This window comes from Gavia stellata, chromosome 16 (genome assembly GCF_030936135.1).
Source record: "Gavia stellata isolate bGavSte3 chromosome 16, bGavSte3.hap2, whole genome shotgun sequence".
NCBI lineage: Eukaryota > Metazoa > Chordata > Aves > Gaviiformes > Gaviidae > Gavia > Gavia stellata.
Window position 1 is genome coordinate 5,298,150 of NC_082609.1, and position 23,389 is coordinate 5,321,538.

At 44.9% G+C, this 23,389-nt stretch overlaps 1 protein-coding gene across 1 annotated transcript in view; it reads right to left on the minus strand.

The window, feature by feature from the left end:
- KLHL3 (kelch like family member 3) overlaps positions 1-12,753 on the minus strand; it is a 45,612-nt gene extending 32,859 nt beyond the window's left edge. Inside the window, exons 1-3 of the mRNA XM_059825171.1 lie at positions 12,740-12,753; positions 4,982-5,098; positions 1,915-2,021 (exon numbers count right to left, since the gene is read on the minus strand). Of these exons, the coding sequence (XP_059681154.1) occupies positions 1,915-2,021; positions 4,982-5,098; positions 12,740-12,753 (238 nt within the window). The remainder of the gene's footprint in view (positions 1-1,914; positions 2,022-4,981; positions 5,099-12,739) is intronic.
- Positions 12,754-23,389: the final 10,636 nt, after the last annotated feature.

Here is a 23,389-nt window from a genome sequence, read left to right on the forward strand (position 1 = left end):
ACACAAGCTGCTCCCGCTCCATCCATCCTGCAACCACCTGCATCCACCCGTCCGGCAAACACCTACGCGGTGCGGCTGCCCCCGAGCTGCATCGCTGATGTGCAATGCAAAAAAAATAAAAAACAAGAACAAAAAAAACCCCACCAAACAAACCCAACCAATGTTCAAGCTGTGATTTTAACATCTCCCCTCCAGAGAGTGAACCACCACACAGCTGAAAGGAGATCACACGCTTGGTCTTTGCAAGAGGGAAATCCAGACCTTGGAAATTTGGGAGTAGCTGGACAGAAAGCAAAGGGAGAACTGGTCTTTGCCTGACCCGCTGCCCCCAGGGACGTGTCAGGGGGAGGGGACCGGCGGCCGCCGAGGCTGTCGCCCAGCCCAGGGGAGCTGCCGAGCCAGCCACATGACGGTGGTTAGCTGATTACTGTTTAACTTGCAGCATGAGGGATTACATGGCTCGGAGAATTCCTGCATGGAAACATGAGCAGCTCCGCGCCACCGCCTTCCCGCTCAGGTGACCTCTAAGGATCAGAGGGTTTTTCCAATAATTTTTCTTTTTTAAACTTCTCGTCAGGAACGAGCATTACGAGCACTTGCAAGTCCTCCCCAAGGTGCCCTGCACAAACAGTCGCCTCTGAGCAGGGTTTGCTGCTCTGCCTTGCCACCACGGCCAATACCCACTTCCACCATGCAGTGCCAGTGTCCTAGAAAGCACATTTTAGCTCACTACACTGATAAAGACATCGTGGCAAACCTCACATCTCATCTCACATTCATACATGTTTACACCTGAGGTTTCTTCCCCCCCTTCATTACAGAGGGAAAAAACCTTCCCAAATGACAAGCTTTTTCCTGAAAAACACTGTGTTCTGCTTCCAGTAAAGCAAATAAAACCAGGTCTAACCCCAAGGCTTTTAAGAGGAAGAAGCAACCCCTAGACCACAGGCAAAGGAACATGAAACAGGGGCAAAACCCCCAAATCTCATTTATGCTGAAGCTCAGGGACGGTAACAACCATTCCCTGGAGCATACAATCATTTTCTTTGTATTTGGTTAAGTCAGTTTATATCCTGGAAAGGAGGTAAGGAAAAGAAAAGGAAGCTCAGCAGCTCCTGACCAGACTAATTTTACTAGAATGACTTAAATAAGTCGGTCACTCCCTTGCCTTGGGATTGGCACGGCTTTTTTTGCTGCCCCACCTGGGCACAGCCTCCGGAGGGCCCATGCTATAGCAATCAGGAGATCAGAGCAAGAATTTTGTCCTCTTCTTCCCTTCACACTGAGGTTGCATCTACCATTACCAAAATATTCCAGACTGCAGCAATGCACCCTGCAAAAAGGCAGGGCTGCTAAAACACACTGGGATTGAGTGAACAACAGTGTTATTTTGGGCAGCAGCAAAAAGTGCCATGGGGGTTTGAACATCCATGACTGCAAATCAGCATCGGCAGGGCTGAGCCTTGAAACTACAACTCCTGTGCCAGCAACTTCTTTGATGTGCACCGTGAACATTTAGGGCACTGCACACGTGCTTGATGTTAACGATGTGTTCATGACCCAAGGTCTTGTTAAGGGGGGGAAAAAAAAAAAAAACAACCCAAAAAGCAGTGAGCCAAACCTCATAGTAACCTTCCTGTGACCCATATGCTACCCACTCCCCCCACACCCGTACAACCACCCCATACCCATACACCGTGCCTCAAGGAATTAGCGAAGGACGAACAGCATCATCCATCAAGTGCAGCAAACTGCAGACCTAACCGTACTTCTTCGCCCAAGGAAACCCCTTCCCTGCAGGCCATGCCTACCGCCTCTGCTGCAGCTCCTGCCAGAGACGCAACCAGAAGCCTCTGGGTTTGCAATGGCCCGTTCGTTCAACCCAAGTGCAGTGTCTGGTGTCAAGAAGGGTACCTGTAAACATCGCACAAAAATAAGGGCTGCAGGCCGCAAGGACCACGCGGTGGGCTTCCATCTCCACAGTTTCGGCCACAATCACCACATCACAGAGGAGCCGCTTGCTGGAAAAACACCAAAAAAGACAAAAATCATTTCAGAACTCCTGGGCAGGCAAAAAGCTGTGTCGGTATAGCCTGAAAAAGCAAGCAGAAGACCCACCGTTACAGACAAGGCACCTGAACTTGTGCCACATCCCAGTGGAAGGTCCTCTAATCTTTCAGCTACCAGCTCCTATCAGTGATTGCCTACAAAGCAAAGCCTGAATCCTCCTGATGCTGCAGCCCTGCCTGTGGTTCTGCTTTTCCCAGGAAAAAAAATCTGGAAGCCAAACTAGGCATACATGCTGCCCAAAGAACGGATGGGTAAGGGGCTTCTTCCACCTCTCACATAGGTAGGGCTTGGAGAAGGCACAGAAGAGCTTAAGAGTTTGGGCACTACCTGGAGCCGAGCTCTAGTAGATCTACAAGACAAGAAAAAGCCATGCAAGGGAAGACCAGCAGTGCTTTCATCTTTCCACAGGGGAAAGGTAGAGTCGAAAAAATGAAGTTACTTCTGTACTTCCTTCCATGTTTGGCCCTACAGAATGTGACCACCAAAACATCTCCCGGCACTGACCAGCACAGAGGCTGCCCCAGCCATCTCCCAGTGAGGATATGTCAATCACTGGAGTTTATCCATGGGCCTGGGGACTTCGTTTACCACATGAATTAGTCTGGGATTAAGAGTTACTGGGATAAAGCATGGGGTTCCAAACAGAAACCAAAAAACTTCTGAGCTTCCCCCCTGACTCATTGTACAGCTTTGGAAAAGTCACTTCATTAACTAGCGACCTTTTCTACCAGCCCCACGTATGTCCTTTGAGGATTCATTAGTTAATGTTTGCACAGGGCATCGGAGATGCAGACAGCTAGAAGCGCTCAGCTTCCCAGTAAGTTGGTTTAAGATGTTTGAGCATACAAATGCAAAGTATGGGTGTTCTTTTCAAATGTCAAGCCTGAAAAAGGATCAGTGTCTGTAAATCTAGATGTCACCTTCTCTTCAGAAATGCTTATCACCACACTGCACTTTGTCTTTAGGAAACTGCATATCAAATAAACACACATAGAGCTTCTAATGGACTAGATATGTCTCCTCGTCTCCATATATTGGAATACATGAACAAAGCGCCTGTGAAATGGAGGGTTATAGTTGGAAAACAGGAAGAAAGTAGAAACGGGTAGTCTCTGCTCTACACTCACCCCAGTTGGGAAGGGGTGATGGCAATGAGGGAAGCTCTTTAACAGCCTCTTAATGGAGGCTTCCTCAGTTCCTTCAGCTTGTGTAAGAGGTGCTCTGTTCCATTCCTCTTTGGACTATAGTTATCTAAAGTACCACTCATGAAATAAGTTTCATCTACATTTGAAAGCTAAAAACTTCAAGTGAGCAACATATAGCAAATAGGTTAAAAGCTTAACAAGATTTTTCTAGACCCTCTGTGTGAGATATCTGGACGCATTTGAATGGAGGCACTATTACTGATGGTAGCTATTAATACTGACTGTTGATAGCTTAACAGATTGCAAGCTCAATGCACATACAATAGACGTGCGAACTGTATATTCCAGAACAGCAGCAGGAGCAGACAAAAAGAAGTGCCCAGAAGAAAACATCAAACAGGTTCTTAAGGGCAGCTTTCAGCTTTCTATGCTTATCACTTCAGTATTGCACAAGATCTAGCTAACTACAGGCACTAAGAAACACTGTCAGTCTCCAGCTATTCCCACTATGCTTCAATTAACAAAGGAATAATAGTAGCACAATAGATTTCTGAATATAGCTGCACAAACCTCTATTTTCCGATCCTTTGCTTTCAGTACAAAGAAAGGACTAGAGGGATGCCAATAAAAAAAAAACCATACTCCGCTTCATGTAATTGTTACAAGGGAAGGTTATTTCCATTTTCTGTTCCTATGCAACTGAGAATCGCTGTCAGATATCTGTGGAAGGAGACATTTCTAATCTTTCTCCACACTGGAGAACATGTATATTGGGAAACTACTTAATTCACAGAAGAGAGGTGGCTATTACAGCATCTTTTGAGTACTTTGAGTGTGCAGGAAGAGTAAAGGGTGTTACCTGCTTTCATCACACCACCTGGATAGCGAGAGAGAATATACATTCATGTGTGTGACACATGTACTTTCCATAGGAATTATTTTAAAAATTGGGCTTCTAAGTCTCTATTTGAATGGTAAAGGACTCAAATGACCTAGTCGGAGAAATGCTCGCCGAACTTTTATCTGGTTCGTGGGATAACAACAACCAAGAAACAACTTGGGTTTAACCACTGCCACCACACTGCTGATGTGATGACAGCGGTTCTTGAAGACTGTGTCCAACGATACTTTTTTGGCCTCCATTCTCCCTGTACCCACGCAGCTGTGCAGAGACCAAGGTGTTCTCTTTTAACCAGTATCAGGATTTTTAAATTTGCAATTAGAGAGCTGACATTCCTCCTGAGCTGCTGCTTTTTTTTCACCCCTTACTTTGGAGTGTGCTAAGCCCAGACTGAGCAACGCTGCTAGTTAAAGAGAATAAGAACAGTGTATTAATAATCTTTGGTCTGTAATTATGCACACGTGTCTTAATGTCTGTAACATTCTATTATTGGTTTTCAGACCATTAGCTCAGTTAAGAACATAGCTTACAGCTGAATTTGCTGTAAGTAATGGAAAAGACTAAATGAATTATCATCTATAAATGAAGGCTATTGCTCAGATAATGTTTTTGAGCCATAGCTGGCTTCCTTCTGCTGGGAAGATAGAGAGGTCTGAGATTGGGAAGAGCAACCCACCACAAAAGAGCTATATTTTAGCTGTCTCTTCCTCCTTGTTTATTAATACCCTACACACAACCATTAGCTGTGACAAAGATGGCCCTATTAATTTTTTTTTTTCCCCCCGAAGTCTCCCAGAAGCCTTTCTGTTCCAATCAGCACGTTTCTGCTAAACCAGAGAGGGTGCCCATTAAGTGAAAAGTGTACCTCCGTAATTCATTCATGACCTTGAATGCCTTTCTCATGTGAGACGGGTTGACTGTCACTGTGCGCTGGTCCTTTTCATCTTCAGCTGCCTCAGAGGATCGGGAACTCTGCTTAATGCTAAAAACAGGGAGAAAAAAGGAGTAGAAAGTTTGATTCAATGACACTTTAAAAAAAAAGTATTATAAAACTGCAGCACACGGTATTATGCATGGAATTACTTGCATGTTTGTTAGTCGGCTCAGGTTCACCATATGAAGACCATCACAAAACGCAGTTACTTCTGCATGGGTGTTGAAAGCCAACCCAGCCCACATTTCAGTCAGCAGGAAAGAAAAGGAAAAAGTGCCAAACACTCGAGGACAAAGCCCAGCCCTACAGGCTTCAGGCCAGGAAAGCAGTATAAGTTGAAATTCAAGCCAGAACATAATTGCTTCACTGAATAGAAATAGACTTCAGCACTGGGAACTACAAGAGTACCATGGATACTTTAACATCCATACAGAGAAAGAGAAGTTTAGTTTTCAGTGTCCCATCTGAAAAACACAAGCATACAATACATGACTTGTATCTTCTTCTATAAAGGCAAGTAGAAAAGGACTATTAAAACTCCCTGCACAGCTTCCAAAGCAATAGCTTTACAGGGGCCTTATCGCATTTCCATTTTAGAAATAGGTCTATTTAGTGCCACTGAAACATATAGAAAGAATCATTAAACCAGACCTTCCTACCAGAACCACTAGCTAGATAGGTAATGTCAAACCAGATGCACCCAGTTCTGTGCTGTGTTTAACCAGGCCAACAGGTGCCTAAGGCACATAAGTGTCCTCATTACTTCGTTGGGAGCATTGGCTCTTTATACAGAATTGACATCAGGTCAATATCTCTACCTCCCTGATCTGAAAGTGTGTGAAATCACTCGGAGCTAAAGGTTTCCACCTATGAAAAAAGCAGCACTTAGAGCCAGGTCCCTGTTCTGCTTACATCCACGGCTCACCCCTCAAACCTGCCAGCAGGCAAAGGTACATGAGACAAATCGAGCAAGGTTGTCCATGTCGAAAGCCAACCCCAAGCAAACGGCAGACCTCCGGAGGTAACCCCATCGCCGCCATGCGCCAGACTGGAGACCTTCGCAGAGTTTTCCTTCCAAAGGACAGCCCCCCTCAGCTTCACGTTTGTCCCCTCCTCCCTGCCACCTTTCTTAGTTGGGCTGATATCACGATAAAAAAAGGCTGAATCAGGTTGAACCAATGGTCTGGGCAGCCCAGGGTCCCGGCTCTACCGGTGACCAGAAGATGATGTCTGAAGAAGGGTACAAAGCCAGGGAAGCGTGGAGGGATCCCTTCCCCGAACAGTCTGCCAGCTTCTGCTCAGGTGTGCGTGCACGCACGTATAGATCTATATACACCTATACTCACACACAGTCACTTCTTTTGAAAAACACAATTATCCACAATTTACAACCCCTCGACAGTGCGAAGCCCTGGCTGAACATTACACCCTCCCCACTGCCTGCTCCTGAGCGCTGGCTGTTAGCGGCACCACATTCCCCAAGACCGCACGAAGCTCTTTGCCCCCCCAGCTGTCCTCAGTGGGCTGCATCGTCCTTCTTCTAGAAACAAGACGCTGAATAGCAGCCAAGCTGTGCGCAGCTCGAATACACGTCTGCATACTGAGCGGCCTCCAGCTTTGTGCCCAAGACAAAGGTTAATGCCAAAACCCAGCCAAGTCCAATTCCTTCACTTCGCTGAGCAAGTGAAATATTTTCAGTCGTAAGTGAAGCCGTGAGACTGAGCACAACGTCACTCAGCACATGTCCCAAACGAGGGAGACAACTTCCCAGACTGTGTTACACTCATCATCCAATTAGCTTAGTATGGCTGGATAAAAAGCAAAAAAAAAAAAAAATGAGAAAGAGTACCTCTTGTTAAATGTTCAGTGTTCAAGGGACTGGTACCAGGCAACGCCACAACCAGCTTTTCTGTCCCCAAAGAAAGCTGAACTCATTCTGAGCCGCACATAGCACCAGCGGCATTCGTGGGCACAGAGCAGCGACTCTTCCCCAAGTCTGCACGCCCCAGGGAGGGAGTCTCCTTGCTCCAGGGACACAGCCAAATTCAGTTAAGCCTCAGTGTTGTATCTATCAAAAGCCCTGGTTGAAATCTTAGGCCAAGTGAAGATCGACCACAGCTTTAAACACCCCAGCGTAAACCCTTGCTTTTTAAACAGCTAAACCTGCCCTTGCGGCACGCCGGAGCCAAGGAGCGAAAAAATGAGTGACTTCACCGAGCAATCAGTGTCCAAAGCTGAAACACGTACATGAAGGAAACAAAACAAAGAAAAAAAACAAAAAAGAAAAAGAAAAAAAAGAAAGTGAAAGCGAAAGGCGACGGCAGGGACAGATGGACCGCCGCGGGACACTGCTTTGGTCATCAAAGACAGACCTCGCGGGGTCCAAAATCAAGTGATGCACACAAAAATCATGAGGCGGCTTTAATAAGAAAAAGCACACCGCTGAAACTTATTTATTAGCACTCCAGTGCCGGAGACCGAAGATTCATTATTTTCAAACTTTTCCACTGGCAAGAGATACAGTTCAAAGGACACAGCAAGTTTCATTGAACACCAAAGTAAATGTCAGGTCAACAAGCCTTCATAAAGCCTCAACTCCACCAACGTTTGTCTGTGTATTTTAAAAGCAAAAACCTTGCTTCAGAATTTCTGAAAAAGGATCAATCAGTTCTTCCTAAAAAGCATGAAAAGCAACTTTTTAAAAGCATCCTAAAAGACATCCTCAGCTTTATTAGCAGGGGTGGATTTCACATTTTGCCAAAGGCTCACCATAAGAAGATAATGCAGATTGTCTGGTTAAAAACTTGTTTCAAAAAAATCAAGATACGCTATTCAAAGTTTTTCCAAATGACTCATATAAAAACACATTTGAAAAATTAATGGCCAAGAGCCTTTAACTCATCTTTGAGACTGACTCAGCTTCCACAGAACTGTGTTCCAGTAATGCACGGAGGATGATTTTATCTGGGAGAAAGATTTCACACCCCCCTGCATGCACACTCAGAGACCACCGACACATTTCCAACGTAAAAATGCAAGAACCTAAAACGCTCCAAGCAAACGCAACCTGCCACAAAGCAAAAGCTACCCCTGAGAAGACCAAACCAGTGAATTGCATAGCCTTTTTCCGAGTTTTTTTCCCCCACAACACTAGGAGTTATTACACTTATTACACTGTTACTATATTAATGGAGCAAAGCAAAGGAGGAACAGGGTCTTCTGATCAAAGGCACTGGCTGAGACCACCCGGACGTGTAGGAGCCCCTGCACCCTGTGACCACAGAGACTTTCCCCCCAGCACCTTTGTGTTTGCGTAGCTGATGTCCTACCACACCAGCGGGACTCGCAAGCCGGCTGCCAGGAGCAATTTGTTCTATTCCTGGGCTATCCAAGGCCATGCACCAAGTGAACAGACAAATGATTTAATTTCCCTGGGCCAGATGAACATCCTCGTTAGGGACACAGCAGGATTCTCCTAAAATAAGGAGGCTCTCACTTTCAGAGAGTGCCAACCCCACCACCACCTCCTGCGTGGCCTTTCAACGCTGTCCCCAAGTAGAACAAACGAACCCTGATTTGAGAGTCCCCAACTAAGCCAGCAAAGCTAATCACAACCCCATTTACACCGTGTTCCTCCTCTCCACGACCCACTAGCAGGGCTCGGCTCAAGCCACCCGCGGGCTCGCAGCACAGCTCCTGCCTGAGCACGGCCACATACCAACCAACAGAAAGGTATTTTAAAAACCCATAACCCGTAGCTCTGCTGCATGCGTGCATCAACTATAAAGTTGGGTTGCCTTAGTTACCAGCAGTAATTACAGATGTCTTTGTAGATTATGTGAAAGAATAAAAGCCTTCCTTAGAGCTAAACTGTCCCCTGGCAAGATTATTGCCATGCAGAGAGCTGGTAAACACCGTGAACAAAAATGCCGGCTCTGCCAAAATCAATTCTACCACCGGCTCTACTGGAGCCAGGAGTTCACCCTAAAGGAGGGGTGGATCTCAAATGCACTCTCCTTCAGAGTACAGAAGGATGAGCTTCTGCTCATGTTTCTGGGAGAACAGCCGCCGGGCTCAGCTCATAGCCCGCATGCGGACACCACGAAGGTCCCTCTCCACCAGGCTCTCACATTGGAGAGATGATGGGACTCCAGATGTGTCCAGGCCAGCCCAGCCTCATCCTGCTGTGCAGCACTGGGGGGTCTCTCTCTCCTGCCTGCGCACCGCAGGCTGAGGTCTGCTCTCCCAGGTTGTCCCATACCATCGCGGAGCTTTGGCCCCCCAACGTTGGCCAAAGAGTCAACAGGGCTCGGCGAGCTGCCCTCCCGCAGCACGGGCAACCCAACACCTCCATGGGCGCTTCATATCCTTATATTAAAAGTGACATGCTAACTGTAAATTTTCAATGCCTATGGAGCTTCTTTGTGGGATACGTTACAATCATCACCGTAAAATGTTAATCTTCAGTTTCTGATAGGTTTGACATAGCTCTGATCTAAAAATGTGACAGATGCCCAACAGCAGTTACTAGTCTTCAAAACTTAAATGCCTCTACTAAGATAAATGGAGACCAAAATATTCATTTAGTCTTACCAAAATGAAAAATCATTTTACCTTAACTGGCATAATTCTCTGTACAGAATCAATGGCCAAAATCATGGTGCAAATACATTACGCCAAATAGTTTTATTCCTCGAGTCAGGCAGACACAGTAAGAAAAAGATGTCAGTGTAATGCCTTATTTACAAAAATCTCGATTTCCGAATTTGTCTTTAGGCATATACAAAGATAGTAAAAAAAATGTGACTGAAGGAATCCAGATGCTGAGATGGATTTTGAGAGGATTTCAGAGAAATGTATTATCATTAAAACATATGGGAAGTAGTATAATAGAAAGGATTTTTTTTTTTATAGCAATATTATTTTTCTATTTTGTTGAATTTTTTCAGTGCCTACATCAACATGGAGACATTAGCTTAGAAAAACACACAATTGGTATACAGCAGATCCCCAAAAGGATATTCATATCAAAGGAGACCTCAGGGGAAAAAGCAGACTTCAGGAACTACTGAGAAGAAAAGTCTTTGCTGACAGTAATGGAAACAACGCAAAATAACTCAAATACGGCAATACCATTTGCTTTCAAAGGCAAATATTGTATTTCTCAAACAAGTACTATGAAGAGACTACCCCCACTCAAAGACAAAGAATTAAAACACCTGTAATTTTAGCAAAAAAATTAACATTCCAGGGTTTTTTCTTATTCAAACTCAAACACATCTTGCAAATTCAGAAGCAGAGTACCATGCCTGATCATAGAGCCTTATGTAATTTCTCCATACAATGAAAGTCCTTATCAGAACAGTAAAAGAAAATCAGGATTCTGAAATAATTTATTGCCAAATGTAGATGTTTCATGTTAAATCCCCCTTGCCCTCGGCTGCTTCTGCCCATGTGCAATGACATGGGCACATGATACCACTGAACAACTCGGATGTGCAAGTTATCAGGATATTTGAGTCCGGGCAGGCTTGGGACCAGAGTCAGAGGTGATGCGAGCACCTGTAACGTGTTCCTCACTGACTACAAAAATGGAAAAAGCAGTAACTTTAAAAACCAGGGGGAATTCTGCTGTCATGAAAGTCACAGAGTGTAAAATCTGAGGCCTAACCTGCATGACATAGATCTGAGTTGAAATGCGGGGCAAAAGTACAAAAACCGGGAACAGACGCAGCGCAGGGTGCTCGCCCACCCAGGTCATTTTTAACACCTCCTCCCAGGACTCGCTCAAAGCAGGCGAAGCAGCCTCCCCGCAGTCCCACCCGACCTGCCCTTTCGAACCAAAAAGCAGGTGAATATTTCCAGCTTTCCTCGCCAAGAGTCAAATCCCACATTGTTACTACCCGCGACCAGTTCATGACCGCCTTCCTCTTCCCAAAAACTAGAAATACAAGCAGCAATTTGGGTAATCATTCCTCACTTCCAGAGGCAGAGAACGTGCTGACGGGGACAGTCTTTCATGCCCTAAAAACAGGTGGTCTGGAAAAAAAAAAAAGGATGAGGCAAAACAGTCCAGGTACTTTCCTGGTGACTTTTTCACTGCTGTATTCCCAGCAAAAGGCCTCCAGTCAAAATGAGACCATTGCTGGTAACCACAAAAAAAGGTAGTAAATAATAGTGCCAAGGATGATCCCAGCCTGGGGTATCAAAACAGCTCCGCTTCACTTCCTCAAACACTAGACTCATTTTTATACATATATATAAATTAAAAAAGAAGGAAAACCTGTTCCATGGGCTAACATCTAGCATGGCAATCTAAGATTTCAGGGCACCTGTAATTAATTAACATCTGGATTAATATCCAGAGGTGGCCATTCACACCCTTACGGGAAACGGAAGCCCTATAATGTGATTTCAGAGAGATGTGGCAGGCTGAAAGCTTTGTTTTGCACATTAAATACACAAACAATTGCAACCCTTGAGTCACTTAAGGGTAGAAAGCTGCCCTTCGGAGCTTGGAAAGCAGCTCCCAGAGGCTGCTGCCAGTGTTTTCCCTCAACAGAGGGAAAACTTCCAGAATTTGGGGATTGACCCAGGTTAATTTTCCAAGGTATCGTATTTAAACAACAATTCTGTCAAGCCCTGTCGATTAGTACTACCAGTGGGTCAAGCCCCCTCTCTGTTCCCCCACCCGCTGCAAGGTCACCAGCACAAAAGGAAGCACTCAGCATATCCTGTTTTTTAAAAAAAATACAAAAAAAAACCCCAAACCAGCTTAATGTTCAGTTTGAAGCAGTACAAGTGAGCTTCTGGTGTGCGAAAGGCACCCTGACAGAGGGGAGGAAGAACGAAGGCAGAGCAGAAACACCGACCATCTCTCTGGCATCTGCGAAGTCCCTGCGCAGCAATAATCTCTTGTATGTGTTTAGTGGACATTAGGTCGACTCTGTGAGCGCTTCTGCACGCAGGTTTTGGAGCAAAACAGCTGCCTTGCAGGAAATAGAGTCTATATGGCCCAGCTACCGTGCGAGGGAGACACGGGATCCCCTCCCGCCTGCCGTAACACCCGGGCGGTGCTCAGCTTCGACATACACAGACAGGTAAATTGACCCTTGAAGGCTCTGCAAACGCTACAGATTGTCATTCATTACTGCAAAAATATCAGCGGGTATGTCTTCAATTGAATGATGAAGTCAGCTGCTGGAGGTTCAAGATACGAGCAAGGCAGACAAGCCCCGCGTTTTGCGAGGTGCATCTCGTCGAAGGAGCGACCCTGCGGCACGCCAGCCCACCTGTCCTGCCCCGTGCCTCCCGCGCTCCCCGAGCCACCGGAGAGACCACCACCGGGGCAGCCTCCCCCTCCTCCTTATTCGTGCATAAAGAACATCCCACTGAAAAACCGCTCTGTCCCCTCGGGTTGGGTACGCGGGTTGAGGCAGCCTGTCACCATGACATTGCAACATCCAGTAACAGCACGGCAGGCGCTCATGGCAGAAGGTGTCTCTGCAAGCGGGGAGGCACGGGGAGGCAGCGGGGGGGGGGGGGGGGGGGATTCCCGCATGCCTGCGCACAGCCGCGGAGAGCTCCCCGGGGAACGGCATCCCCACCCCGCACCGCTCCGGGCAGGCACTGCGCCCCCCGCACCCCGACGAGCCGCGGCGGACACAAAGGCTCGGCGGCGGCACCTACCTCTCCTCCTCCATTGTGCGGCGCGGCCGGGGCCGGGGCCGGGGCGGGCGGCGGGGCAGGCTCAGCGCCCCGGGCCCGGCATGGCTGCGAGCGGCCGCCCCCGCCCCGGGCCGCTTCCTGCGGGAGCGGAGCGCTGCGTCCCCGGCGCGCCCCGCCGCAGCGACTGCCGCCGCCGCAGCCCGCGCCGCCCCCCGCCTCCTCCTCCGCCTCCCCGCAGCCTCCTCCCCCGGCGAGCTTGCGAGCGTCTCCGGGCAACGGCAGCTGTGGAGGGCGGCCCCGCCGCGCCGCCCGGCCCGGCCCGGCCCCCGCCGCCGCCGCCTCCGAGAGCGCCCTCCTCGCCCGGGCCCCGGTTAGCGCCGCTGGCACAACCCCCGATTACGGCAGCGAGGAACAAAATAGGTCAATGGAGCGCCCCGAGCCGTCCTAACGGGGGGAGCCCACCGGGCAGCGGGACGGGAGAGCGCTGGCACCCGGGGGGAGCAGCTCTCGTCCCCCCGACATCCATCCATCCATCCGCCGGCTGGGGATCCTAGTCCTTACACCAGCGCCGCTGCCTCCACAGCTCGAGAGTTGGCCTCTGGGGAGCTGGTGGATGAGCCGAGCGGCCCGTAACTGCTGTAATGCTTGCAATCTATAGACTAAGGGAAAATTTCAGCGGGCTGAAAATCCCCAGTGCCGACCCCGAGGTCAAGGCCATGGGCAGGGCAGCGGCAGGAGAGGAGTGGTGATGCTCAGACCATGATGAAGGAGAGGGTCCCAGCCCCCCGAGGTCTCCCCACGCCCTCCGCAGAAAGCAGGATCTAGCCTCCAGTTCCCCCATTTATAAAAATCTTGCTGGCCTTCTATGCAATCTCTCTGGCCAAAGACATGCTGCGGAGGCAATACGGGTCCATCTAAACTGCAGGTGCTATTTAGCCAGAAGCACTAGACTAACTATCATTTGCCATTTTTATTCCAATTGATACAAATGCAGGGACTTTTACATAAATGTATTTTTTCTCATTTTATTAAAATATTTTCTCAATCTTATTCTGCAACAATGAGGCCCTAGAGGTTAATTATAATAAAGACAAGAAACATTTGCTTTCTTCATTACTCTTCCATTCACAAAATGTCCTTGTGCAAAGGAAAGAGATAAGCAGAAGTATCAAGGGACTTCTCTTGCAAGATGCCATTCCATCTCTTTTGTAAATAAAATTACCTCACTCTTCTACATTTCTCCTCAAACCATGTCCTCAGCCTAAGTTTCATACATCTTTTAAGATCTATCAGCCATGACAATTGAACAGATGCTATTGCACCTTCCACATGAGGGTTTCAAACGCTTGTTGAGAATCTTAACTAGTCATCCCCCCCATTCTTCAGATAAGAAAACTTAACACACCTGGAAGTTAAAGGACTTTATCAAAGTCGCATGGGGATGGAGAGTCAAGAGTCCTGCTGTTTAAACACCATTTGGCAGCCTCCCCATAAACAGAAGAAATACAGATAAAGCCATGAAGTCAAACCTCACACAGGATTCAGGCAAAATTCCTCCATTTTCCCTTTGAGAATCCTGTTAAACTATCAGTTTAGAAATCCAGATCCTCAAGTACATCCCCAGTGTCCATTCAGTCTTACACCCTTGATGCAGAACGTGCAAAACTTTAACACACCAGAGTTCAAACCAGAGAAAAAGTAACAGTAGAATTTACCTGGAAAATGAGAGCTAGAGCTGCTTTCCACTGAGTAAGCCCCTCAAGTAATCATAAGAAGTCCAGATACAAGAGCAGGTCCTGAAATTGCTGCAAAGTACCTGTGTATTTTTATTAACACACAGTTTTTAAGTAACAAAATATTAGGCTTTCACCATAAAAATCTACATCTCACTTCAGTCAACCTGGGAACTAGGCATCTAGTTTGAACCAAACCAGTAATACCTTCCTACCTGCTTTGCCCCACCGCCACGTGTACCACTGGACTCTATAAATGCCAACAGCAATCACGGAAAGGTAAATCCCAGTGACAAGAGCAAACCAGTGAATAGTCCTTGTTGGAACGGGACAAAAGCATGTTCCAGTAATCAGAGATTATCTTTATAGCAGCCTTGCAAAATAATCGTGACTGGGTAACAACCCCAATAAAAACAAGCAAGAAATTTTTCTAAGTGCAAAGATTGATACCTTGAAAAAGCATGTAGTTAAAAGGAATTAGTAACACCTGATGGGTGCAATTTTTCCCAGCCTCTTTCAAAAATTCCTAGTCCCAAGTAGTCCTAAATTCCTCCTACATCTAACCTACCTTCAATCACTGACAACCATATAACCAATGCTCAGAGCAGAAAGCTCCACAGAGCGCCTGTTCCAGCCAGCACCACCATCCCTTGGCCCACCAAAACCTTTCCAGATTCCTGGGACAATCTTCAGATCTACAGTGAAAGACCAAACGCCCCAACTCTAACGAGCCATAGGGAGAGGAGAGATCAAAGCATTGCAGTGTCCCTACGACAGCAAGGAATTTCTTCAATAAAAATGCCAGGAAGGGAGGGAATAAAAACAATCCGTGCCAATCTGATCCAAAACTCAGTCCTGGCCCAAAGTCTGGCAGCTTAGTTTAACCCTGAGTTGTAAGTAAAGCACACCGAGTGCTTCCGAGAATTTAATTCTGTGAATAGCAGCAATACGCTCGGACAACACCCTGCCAGTCTCCACAGATTCAGCAAAAACCAGGAAGAGCCCCCTCCCCAAAACCCAACAGAAAGCAAACTGCATCAAGGTGGAAAAAACCCTTCCTGGCTCTGCAAGAGCCCCGAATCACAGGATCATACGGCTTAAATACAGTGCAAACAACGATTCGGGAACCCTTCACTCCCCTGTATATACCTGTTTCCAGGTATATACCAATATACAGGTTCCAGAGATCCGTATCATAAACAATTTGCTATCTTTAGCAGCTCTCCTTTTTAGTTGCATAATCCCCTCCATCAAATTATTAATCAACTTCCTTAAAAAACTATGGCTTCCGCATTGAAGAGCTGGGAAAGGTGTACATAAAACACTGCATTCACAGAAGCTTCCAAGGCTGCATCTTCTCAGCTTAAATTATTTTTCCTTCTGGCTTTTGAGATATATATATATTTTTATCTAAATATGTATGCTTATATATAAAAACATATATATTTTTATAACTGTATATATTAAGCAAATATATTTATCTTTGTCTGAGTGTCCAACCTGCTCTAACCCTGAAGCTGGTCCTGCTTTGAGGGGTGTTTGAGCCAGATCACCTCCACAAGTCTCTTCCAACTAAACTTATTCTGTGATTCTAATTAAGTAAATATTCATTTAGACAGATCTGTATTTAGACCATACATTTCCTGGGAAAAGGTCCACTAAGGAAATTAATATAAGAAAAACAGTATCTACTGAAATAGATGTCTCGGTATCCCTGTGGCTAACTGAAGTCACTTGGCAGTGGTACTCGGGTACCGCGCTGGCTCCCAATGGACCAGGAGCACGAGGCGCCTTGGCAGAGAAGTCCTAAAGGCATCTGCTGCCCAACCGCTGCTAGAATTTAGAGCATGCCATATTGCTTTCACATAACAAAACCAAAACAGCAGCTAAAATTTAGCTACTACAGCAACTCACAGGGATCCAAGTTACCACAAGGCTCAAAAGGAAGCTCTAGGAGACCTTCTAGGTAGGGACCGTCCCGGAGCTGGAATCAACAATGTTTTGGCAGCAAAAGCTTAAGAGTTAAGAGACTCCTACTGAAGCCCTGTTCTCTGAAGCATGTGCTCTGCAGAGCAGAGGGGGCTGGAGCATCCACCCCAGCACTCTCCCCCCACCCTCCCCAGGCGGGATGCTGCAGGAGCCACCAGCATCCCCAGCCTCTGGGACCATTGCCCTCTGCTGGTAGATGTCCCACTTTCACCCTCCTGTCTGCCACAGACCAGCAAAATGGGGGGTTCTGAAATACGCTTTCCTTTAATCTTTAACATAAATCACCATTCCTATAAAAATAGCGGGTTTACTCCAATAGTCTCATCATAACGTTAACCAGCTTTAGAATAATAACCCCCAGCCATCTCCACCCCCAGGCTGTGATTTCTGGGGCATAAGCCATTCTATTGCTCACCCCACACAGCAGTAACAGATCAGCTGAAAATACTCTTCCAGCTCCTCCTCTTACTCTTTCCTGTAGCATAAGCAATTGATGTCACCCGCAGCCAGCTATGTCAGAAGCACAGACTTCCTGCCCTGTAGTTGTATTACGTATTTATCAGAAACTGGCTGGAAGATTTTCATATAGATTTTACAGTTTAGAATCGAGTGCTCAAAAGGAAAAATCAACATTCAGGAAGAAAGCTGTAAAAACAACTGTCGCAGGCACTGGGACAAAGGCAAAGGCCAGTATTCAGGTGCCTAAATACTACCAAGTCCCTCTGCCTCATGAGTCCTTAGTTTTTACTCCCATTTCTGCACCTACTGAAGCGTACAGTTCTCACACTACAGGCTGAACACATGGACTTGAGAAAAAGTTTAGAAAAAGTTTAGGCTACGGTCCAAAATGGGGGATTTTTTCCCCAAAATTTCTGCATAAGTGTTAAGGTATCATTTTAATGTGACTCTTTGTCTTTATAATATATCCCTTAATGCTTCCAGTACCAACTTCTGTAATAAGGGGAGACTACCCATATGCTTCATAAAGATGTTGTATGCCTTAATTAATATTTGCATACTGTAACTCTCAGAGACCAGCATAAACAAACCTATCACAAACATATAACAAACCTATTCAGGATCTCGCCACCCCAACCCAAGTCTCTTTACTATTACTCCTTGTACGCTCCTTGCCTCGCACTCTTCTTGACATTTTTTAAAACATTTTTGTTCTTTGCAAAAGGCAAGAAACACAGTCCACCACGCTAGTATCATAACACAACATGCTGCACCATTAACACAAATGAGTAAATCACACAGCTGCCACGCACAAAAATTTAGGCAAGGTTTCTGCAGGCACGTTGTTTTACCTGAACAGAAAAAGCTGTCTCATGCAGCATGTCTTCCTGGCAGATAACAGATTGTCCTTCATTATCCCGCTTGGTATTTTCTGGGCAAACACCTTTTTCTGCTCAATCTCCATAGCACGTTCAGAGTGGGAACTATATGTCAGGGGCTCAGCTCGGGTTTCTATTCACTTACTGGACTTTTGTGGTGTGCTTTTCAGGGCTCAGCTTTCCCATCCTCTCTCTCCACACAGAAGCGCATCCTGTAAGGGAGAAAGAAAACACGCTCTGAGAAGGCATTAGAGAGCATGTGGCACCAGCTCGTTACAACACTTTTGGCCCAGAGCAGCACCAGCAATAAAACAAGCCCAGCTCTTCCTTCCCAACCTTCCATCCAAAGCCGATGTTTCTCAACTCCCCGGTACGCAGAAAACAAGAGCTCCCCATTGCCACCAGCTACTCACAAACCCAATGTAACATTTCCAAAACACACGTGGCACTGATTCATCACCAAGCTCATGCCTCAAAGAGGCTTTAAAAATAATGCTGATACCACAGAGCAGAAGCCCAGATCCTAGCTGGTGCTGGGTGAGTAAGAGAAAACCCCAGTAACAACTTCTAAATGATACAATTACAGAAAAAATAATTTGCCTACATTTAAAATTGCAGAAAATAATGGACAGGGCGGCCTAAAGGGAAAAAGGCACGGCAATTCACACCAGGTTACTTACTGCAAAGGCTTGAAAACCCTCCCCTTGTGCTCCCGGGGATCTCTCTTTTTCAGGAGGATACGTCTCCATGACAGTAACAGTAGAAAGCTAACATCACTTCTCTTACAGAATGCACTTTGCTAAATATTCTATGCAAGAGGCATTAGCAATTACAACTACAGCCACCCTGCAGTCCAGTAGTGATCTCAGAGGGAGAAGTCCTGCACTTGCAATCAGACAGGACTCAAAGGAGCTCTCTCCAGTGAACGGAGCATCATTATTCCAGCAGTCGTGGAAAGAAAACGATTAAACAAGCCCAAATGAAATCACACAGTGGAGGACTTTGGCCAAATTTGTTACCCAGTAAACTTAAAAGATTACTAAAACCCGAAAAGGTACTAGATAACCCCACAGAGAGAATTGGGAATTTACCATCAGAAATCTTTCTCGACTCTGCAACCCAGCCAGGGAGCAGTCAGTGAGCCCAAAACCAGAGGACATCCCCTTTTGAGGAGGGAGGGGAGCTAGAGGGTGAAATCAGAGTGAACTATTTCAAAACACAGCCAATAGTGCTGTGCTTCTACACAACAGCTAGGTAAGCACAGCCTCCCCCCAGGTCCATGCCCTGCCCGTGTTGTTGTAATTTGTTTATTAGGGCGTGTGGCTGGGAGAGGGAGGCTTTCTGCTGAAGCTGTGTGAGCGTGCAGTAAAGAAAACAAGATTATTGATCCACAGAGAAAGAGAACAAGTGAAACCAGCATAAACCTCCAGTCCCAAACACTACTCCTGCATTTTATCCAGCATTGCTTTAATCCAAGTCTATGCTGAAAATAGGGACTGGACTCCTGACCTTTCTTCTTCCCAATCAGTGCCTGCCATGACTAGACTCATGCTTCCTTCCCTCCAGGATTTTGTGGAAAGCAAAATTTCTTACAAAATAAAGTCCACTGTAAAAGCACAGAAAGCAACAAAAGTTACAGAAATGACAGAAGAGACCGAGATGATACTCATCTTTTATATTGACTAGATTACAAACTAACAGCGTATTTTCAGATGTGTAGCTTTGCACACCTTTCAATTCAAACCAGTATTTCCAGTGAGAACAGGGCTTCTGTGAGACAAACTAGTTGGCAATTGCATGGTATAAAGTAGCATTTGAACAACTGAAATTTTTTCAGATTCGTCAGCTCATTCTGCTTCTGAGGAATTTTTCTGCAATGTTCATCAGTGATTTGTACTTTGATGGTAGTGAGCAAGCATGCATCTTGACACATTTCCAGCCAGAAACTTAATCCCTTTCTAAACTGGCATTGATTCCTTACTGCATTACACATGAAAAGAGATATTTATTGCAGTTTAATGAATGTAATATATATCAAAAGTATACGTAGCTCTAGTGTAGTTTGATTTTTTTTTTTTTTTTTTTGAGGAAGAGCTGTTCTTTCCAAATCTGTAGGTTTTCCATTTGTGAAAGCATTCAGGAATGAAACTGTATGCATCCGACTAAGAGGGTTAATATCCAGATGCCTCAGACAGATGGCATTATTAGTCTGACTGGGCTTGACATCTAGTTTTCAAAGTTAAGGCGCTTTGGTTACTTGGATGGCTGACAATCTGAGAATAGCCAGTGCTCTAAGCTTGATGCTTTCTATAAGAGCAATAGACAATACTACAGCTTTGCCTAACAGACTTTCAGCAAAGAAAAGTTACACCAAGATCAATTGCACTGTGAAAGTACTTAAGAAAATGCTGTTGCAACTTTTAGTTTAGGACTCCTACTGGCAAAGGCTGAAGCAAGGACAGAGAACAGTACTTGAATTTTATTTTTTATGCTGATTTTTTTTTTTTTTTGCTACAGCCTAAACCTGAAGTGTTCAATCTTTTTAACTGTTGAGTGTATTCAGTAGATCGGAGAACTACAGGAAACACAAGAATCTGAAGAATGTCTCTTCTGCACCAAACTACAGCTTTACAGCCCTTGTTCTTTCAGTGTTCCCACTACCCATTTTCCCCACGAGATGGGTTAGCTGTTTTTAAGGGGAACATAGACATGATTAAAACCCTCTTAGAACCGTGCAAACAAGAGGTATCAGTTCAAAAGTGACTATTTCCACCCCTTTACATATAACAGAAATCAAGGAGAGTGCTGGGAGCAGAGAAGGCAAAAAGACTAGGATTTGTCAAAGGAACATCAAGAGGAAAGCACCCAACTCCATCAGCCCCTTTACAAGTCCTAGTATACAGGTAAGTGATAGAAAATTCCTAGGTAAAGATATATAGCTGAAAAGACTTTCATCTTGTTATGACATACACATCTGACGCCTGTCAACAGTAGTACTTACATCACAGTACAAATAAATACCCATTAAAGGTACATAGAGGTAATGTATGTGTGTGCGTATACACACACCCCCCAGAAATTATAATAGAGTAGTAATACTTCAATAGGAGACCCAAAAATGCCCGTCAACAAAAGCAAATAGTGCTTGTTCAGGCTGGCTCAAAACTCCTTACGGTGTGCTTGCGTTGTGAGATACATTTTAAAGTCAAGCAGGACTTCATTTAAGAAGTACAAAAATAGCCAGCAGAAAACTCATCTTTAAGGGATGCATATACCAGATCACAGTATTAGTTACGCAAAGAAAAATTAAATAACCCATTGTTTTGTAAATTACACCTCTAAGGTGAAAGACTGAAATTTTGGGGGTTACACTTTCAATCACCTAATATTAATACAAACAGACACAGAGTTTGAAAAACATATTGGAAATGCCTTCTTCCTATCAAACAGCTTAGAAAGCAGAGGTCGGTAACAACATATACCATGTAAGTGTGGTACAAACCGTTGATTACATGATAACTACTAATCCGTAATAGCTATTACAGGACAAGCAATCCTTTTTAAAAGGCTTGGATAAGCTACCTTCTATTAGAAAAACGAATCATCTCACAGACTGTAAGAGCAAAATCCCGTTCTCACAAAATGCACCATGTTTTTCTTTACTGTGTGCACATCAGAAGGGTATCCTTCAGTTTTATTCTTTAGAGATTAATTAACAATTTAAACCAAACGTTTACATTTTAGAAAGAACATTCTGAGGTATGTAGAAAAAAGAAGCTGCTGTATTTTCAGACTTGAATGGGAGTTTGGGGTCCTCAGCACCACTCAGGCTCAGACCCTTTTCAGCAGCAATAGGAATGCCATTATATTGCGACAATAGTATCAGCTGACAGGGCAGGATAATAAACCAGTGTTCTGACCTACACTATCCGTTTAGGTCTTTCAATGCTAAATGAAAGCAAAATTTGCTTTACAGAAGGTTCTAAGTTGGTGAGGGGGAGTAAGAAGAACACCATAAAGCATTTGAGAACCTTAATTTACATTTTTAACCATCTTAAATATTTCAGCTTCACTGATTGTTAAGTATGTATGCACAAAGTATCTGATAGAGTTCAAGCACATCCCCTCTCAGTGCCTGCGCTGCGCACACCCTTGGCCTCCCAGCAGGTCTGCACTCCTATAAGCAGAACTGGGAGCCCGAGAGCTAGTACTGCAGCTGCCCCACTTCCAAGCATTTCAACACACAACACAAACCCAAAAGCTTGCTCAATTCCAGAGGGTAAAGATTGTCCACATCAGTATACTACACAAGCCTGCAGGGCAAGGCGCAGCTTTTATTTTGCAAGTCTGTCACAGCTGTAATACAGTCAGTGACCCACAGAGATTTACTGTGATCAAAGCTGCTTCAGCTGTTACTGCTGTTCTAAACTACCTTTTCATCACCTAATGTTAAAACAAACAAGTGAGAGGTACTTCGACTGATTTGTGCAAGTATCAACTCATCACGTATACAGAGGTTTAGCACGTTTCTTTTTAATGCAGTAGTCATCAGTATTATAGAAGTGTCTGTTAGGCTAATTTTATTAGCCAAATAAAATTTACAAATCACAGAAGAAGCAGAATCAAGACCAAATTATACTTTAGAGTAGACATGAATACCCATTACTATTTAAAAAAATGTACGCACATTACAACACACTGAGCTATACTGTGATACTGCAGTCTCTGAAAAGCTTTGTTTTGGGGAAGTTCTTTTTGTTCATGCAGATTACAAAAATAAAAACATCTGTGTTTTAAGAAAACTACTGCACTTTTACTTTATTAAATGCTGAAAGTAAACTAATTGCTCTCACTTCCTATTTCTCACAGATGAAACCACCACAATCCAGCACTCATTCCTGAACAGAAGGCCACTAAACTACTGAGATAGTTTCAGATACCTATACTTCAAAACTAAACTACAAACTAAGGAACAACAAACTAAAGTTACTTTATTTCTATCTCCATGACCATCTTAGAGCAACTGTGCAGTCACAAACTTCTTTATTTACATGCCAGCTATAAAATTCATTTCATCTTAGTTCTTCCTACGCACCTCTATGTGGACAAATCCACCCAGGGATCAGAAAATTACTAAATAACATTAAATAAAGCTTTAGCAACAGATCTCTTCTGTTTACTAGGAACGGTACCAGAAACAAGTTTATATTCAGAGTCTTTAAGTCACTGTCTTTAATGCTATCCAATACAGATTTGCGTCTCTTTCTATATTCCATGGTACATCCTAGCATTACTGCCCCTTATTAAACAAGCGCTTACACGAGCCTCTCCAATGTTACCTGCATTGTCACAAAGAAGTTCTTGCTCCCTAGAGAAACATGAGGTCGGAGTAGAGCAAGTCCCAGCTACTCAAGACGCTCACCACAGAATATTTTATAGGAGGCCTTAGAAAGTTAAATCATGACAGTCTTTTGAGAGAGAAAATTCATAGCATACTCCCTAATATAGGTGCAATCTCTAGAATCCACCTTTTATTCTGTAAGACATACAAGAGTACTGTTATGTACAGATAATCAAACAGCACGCTTCAGTACAATTCTCAAAATCAAGCT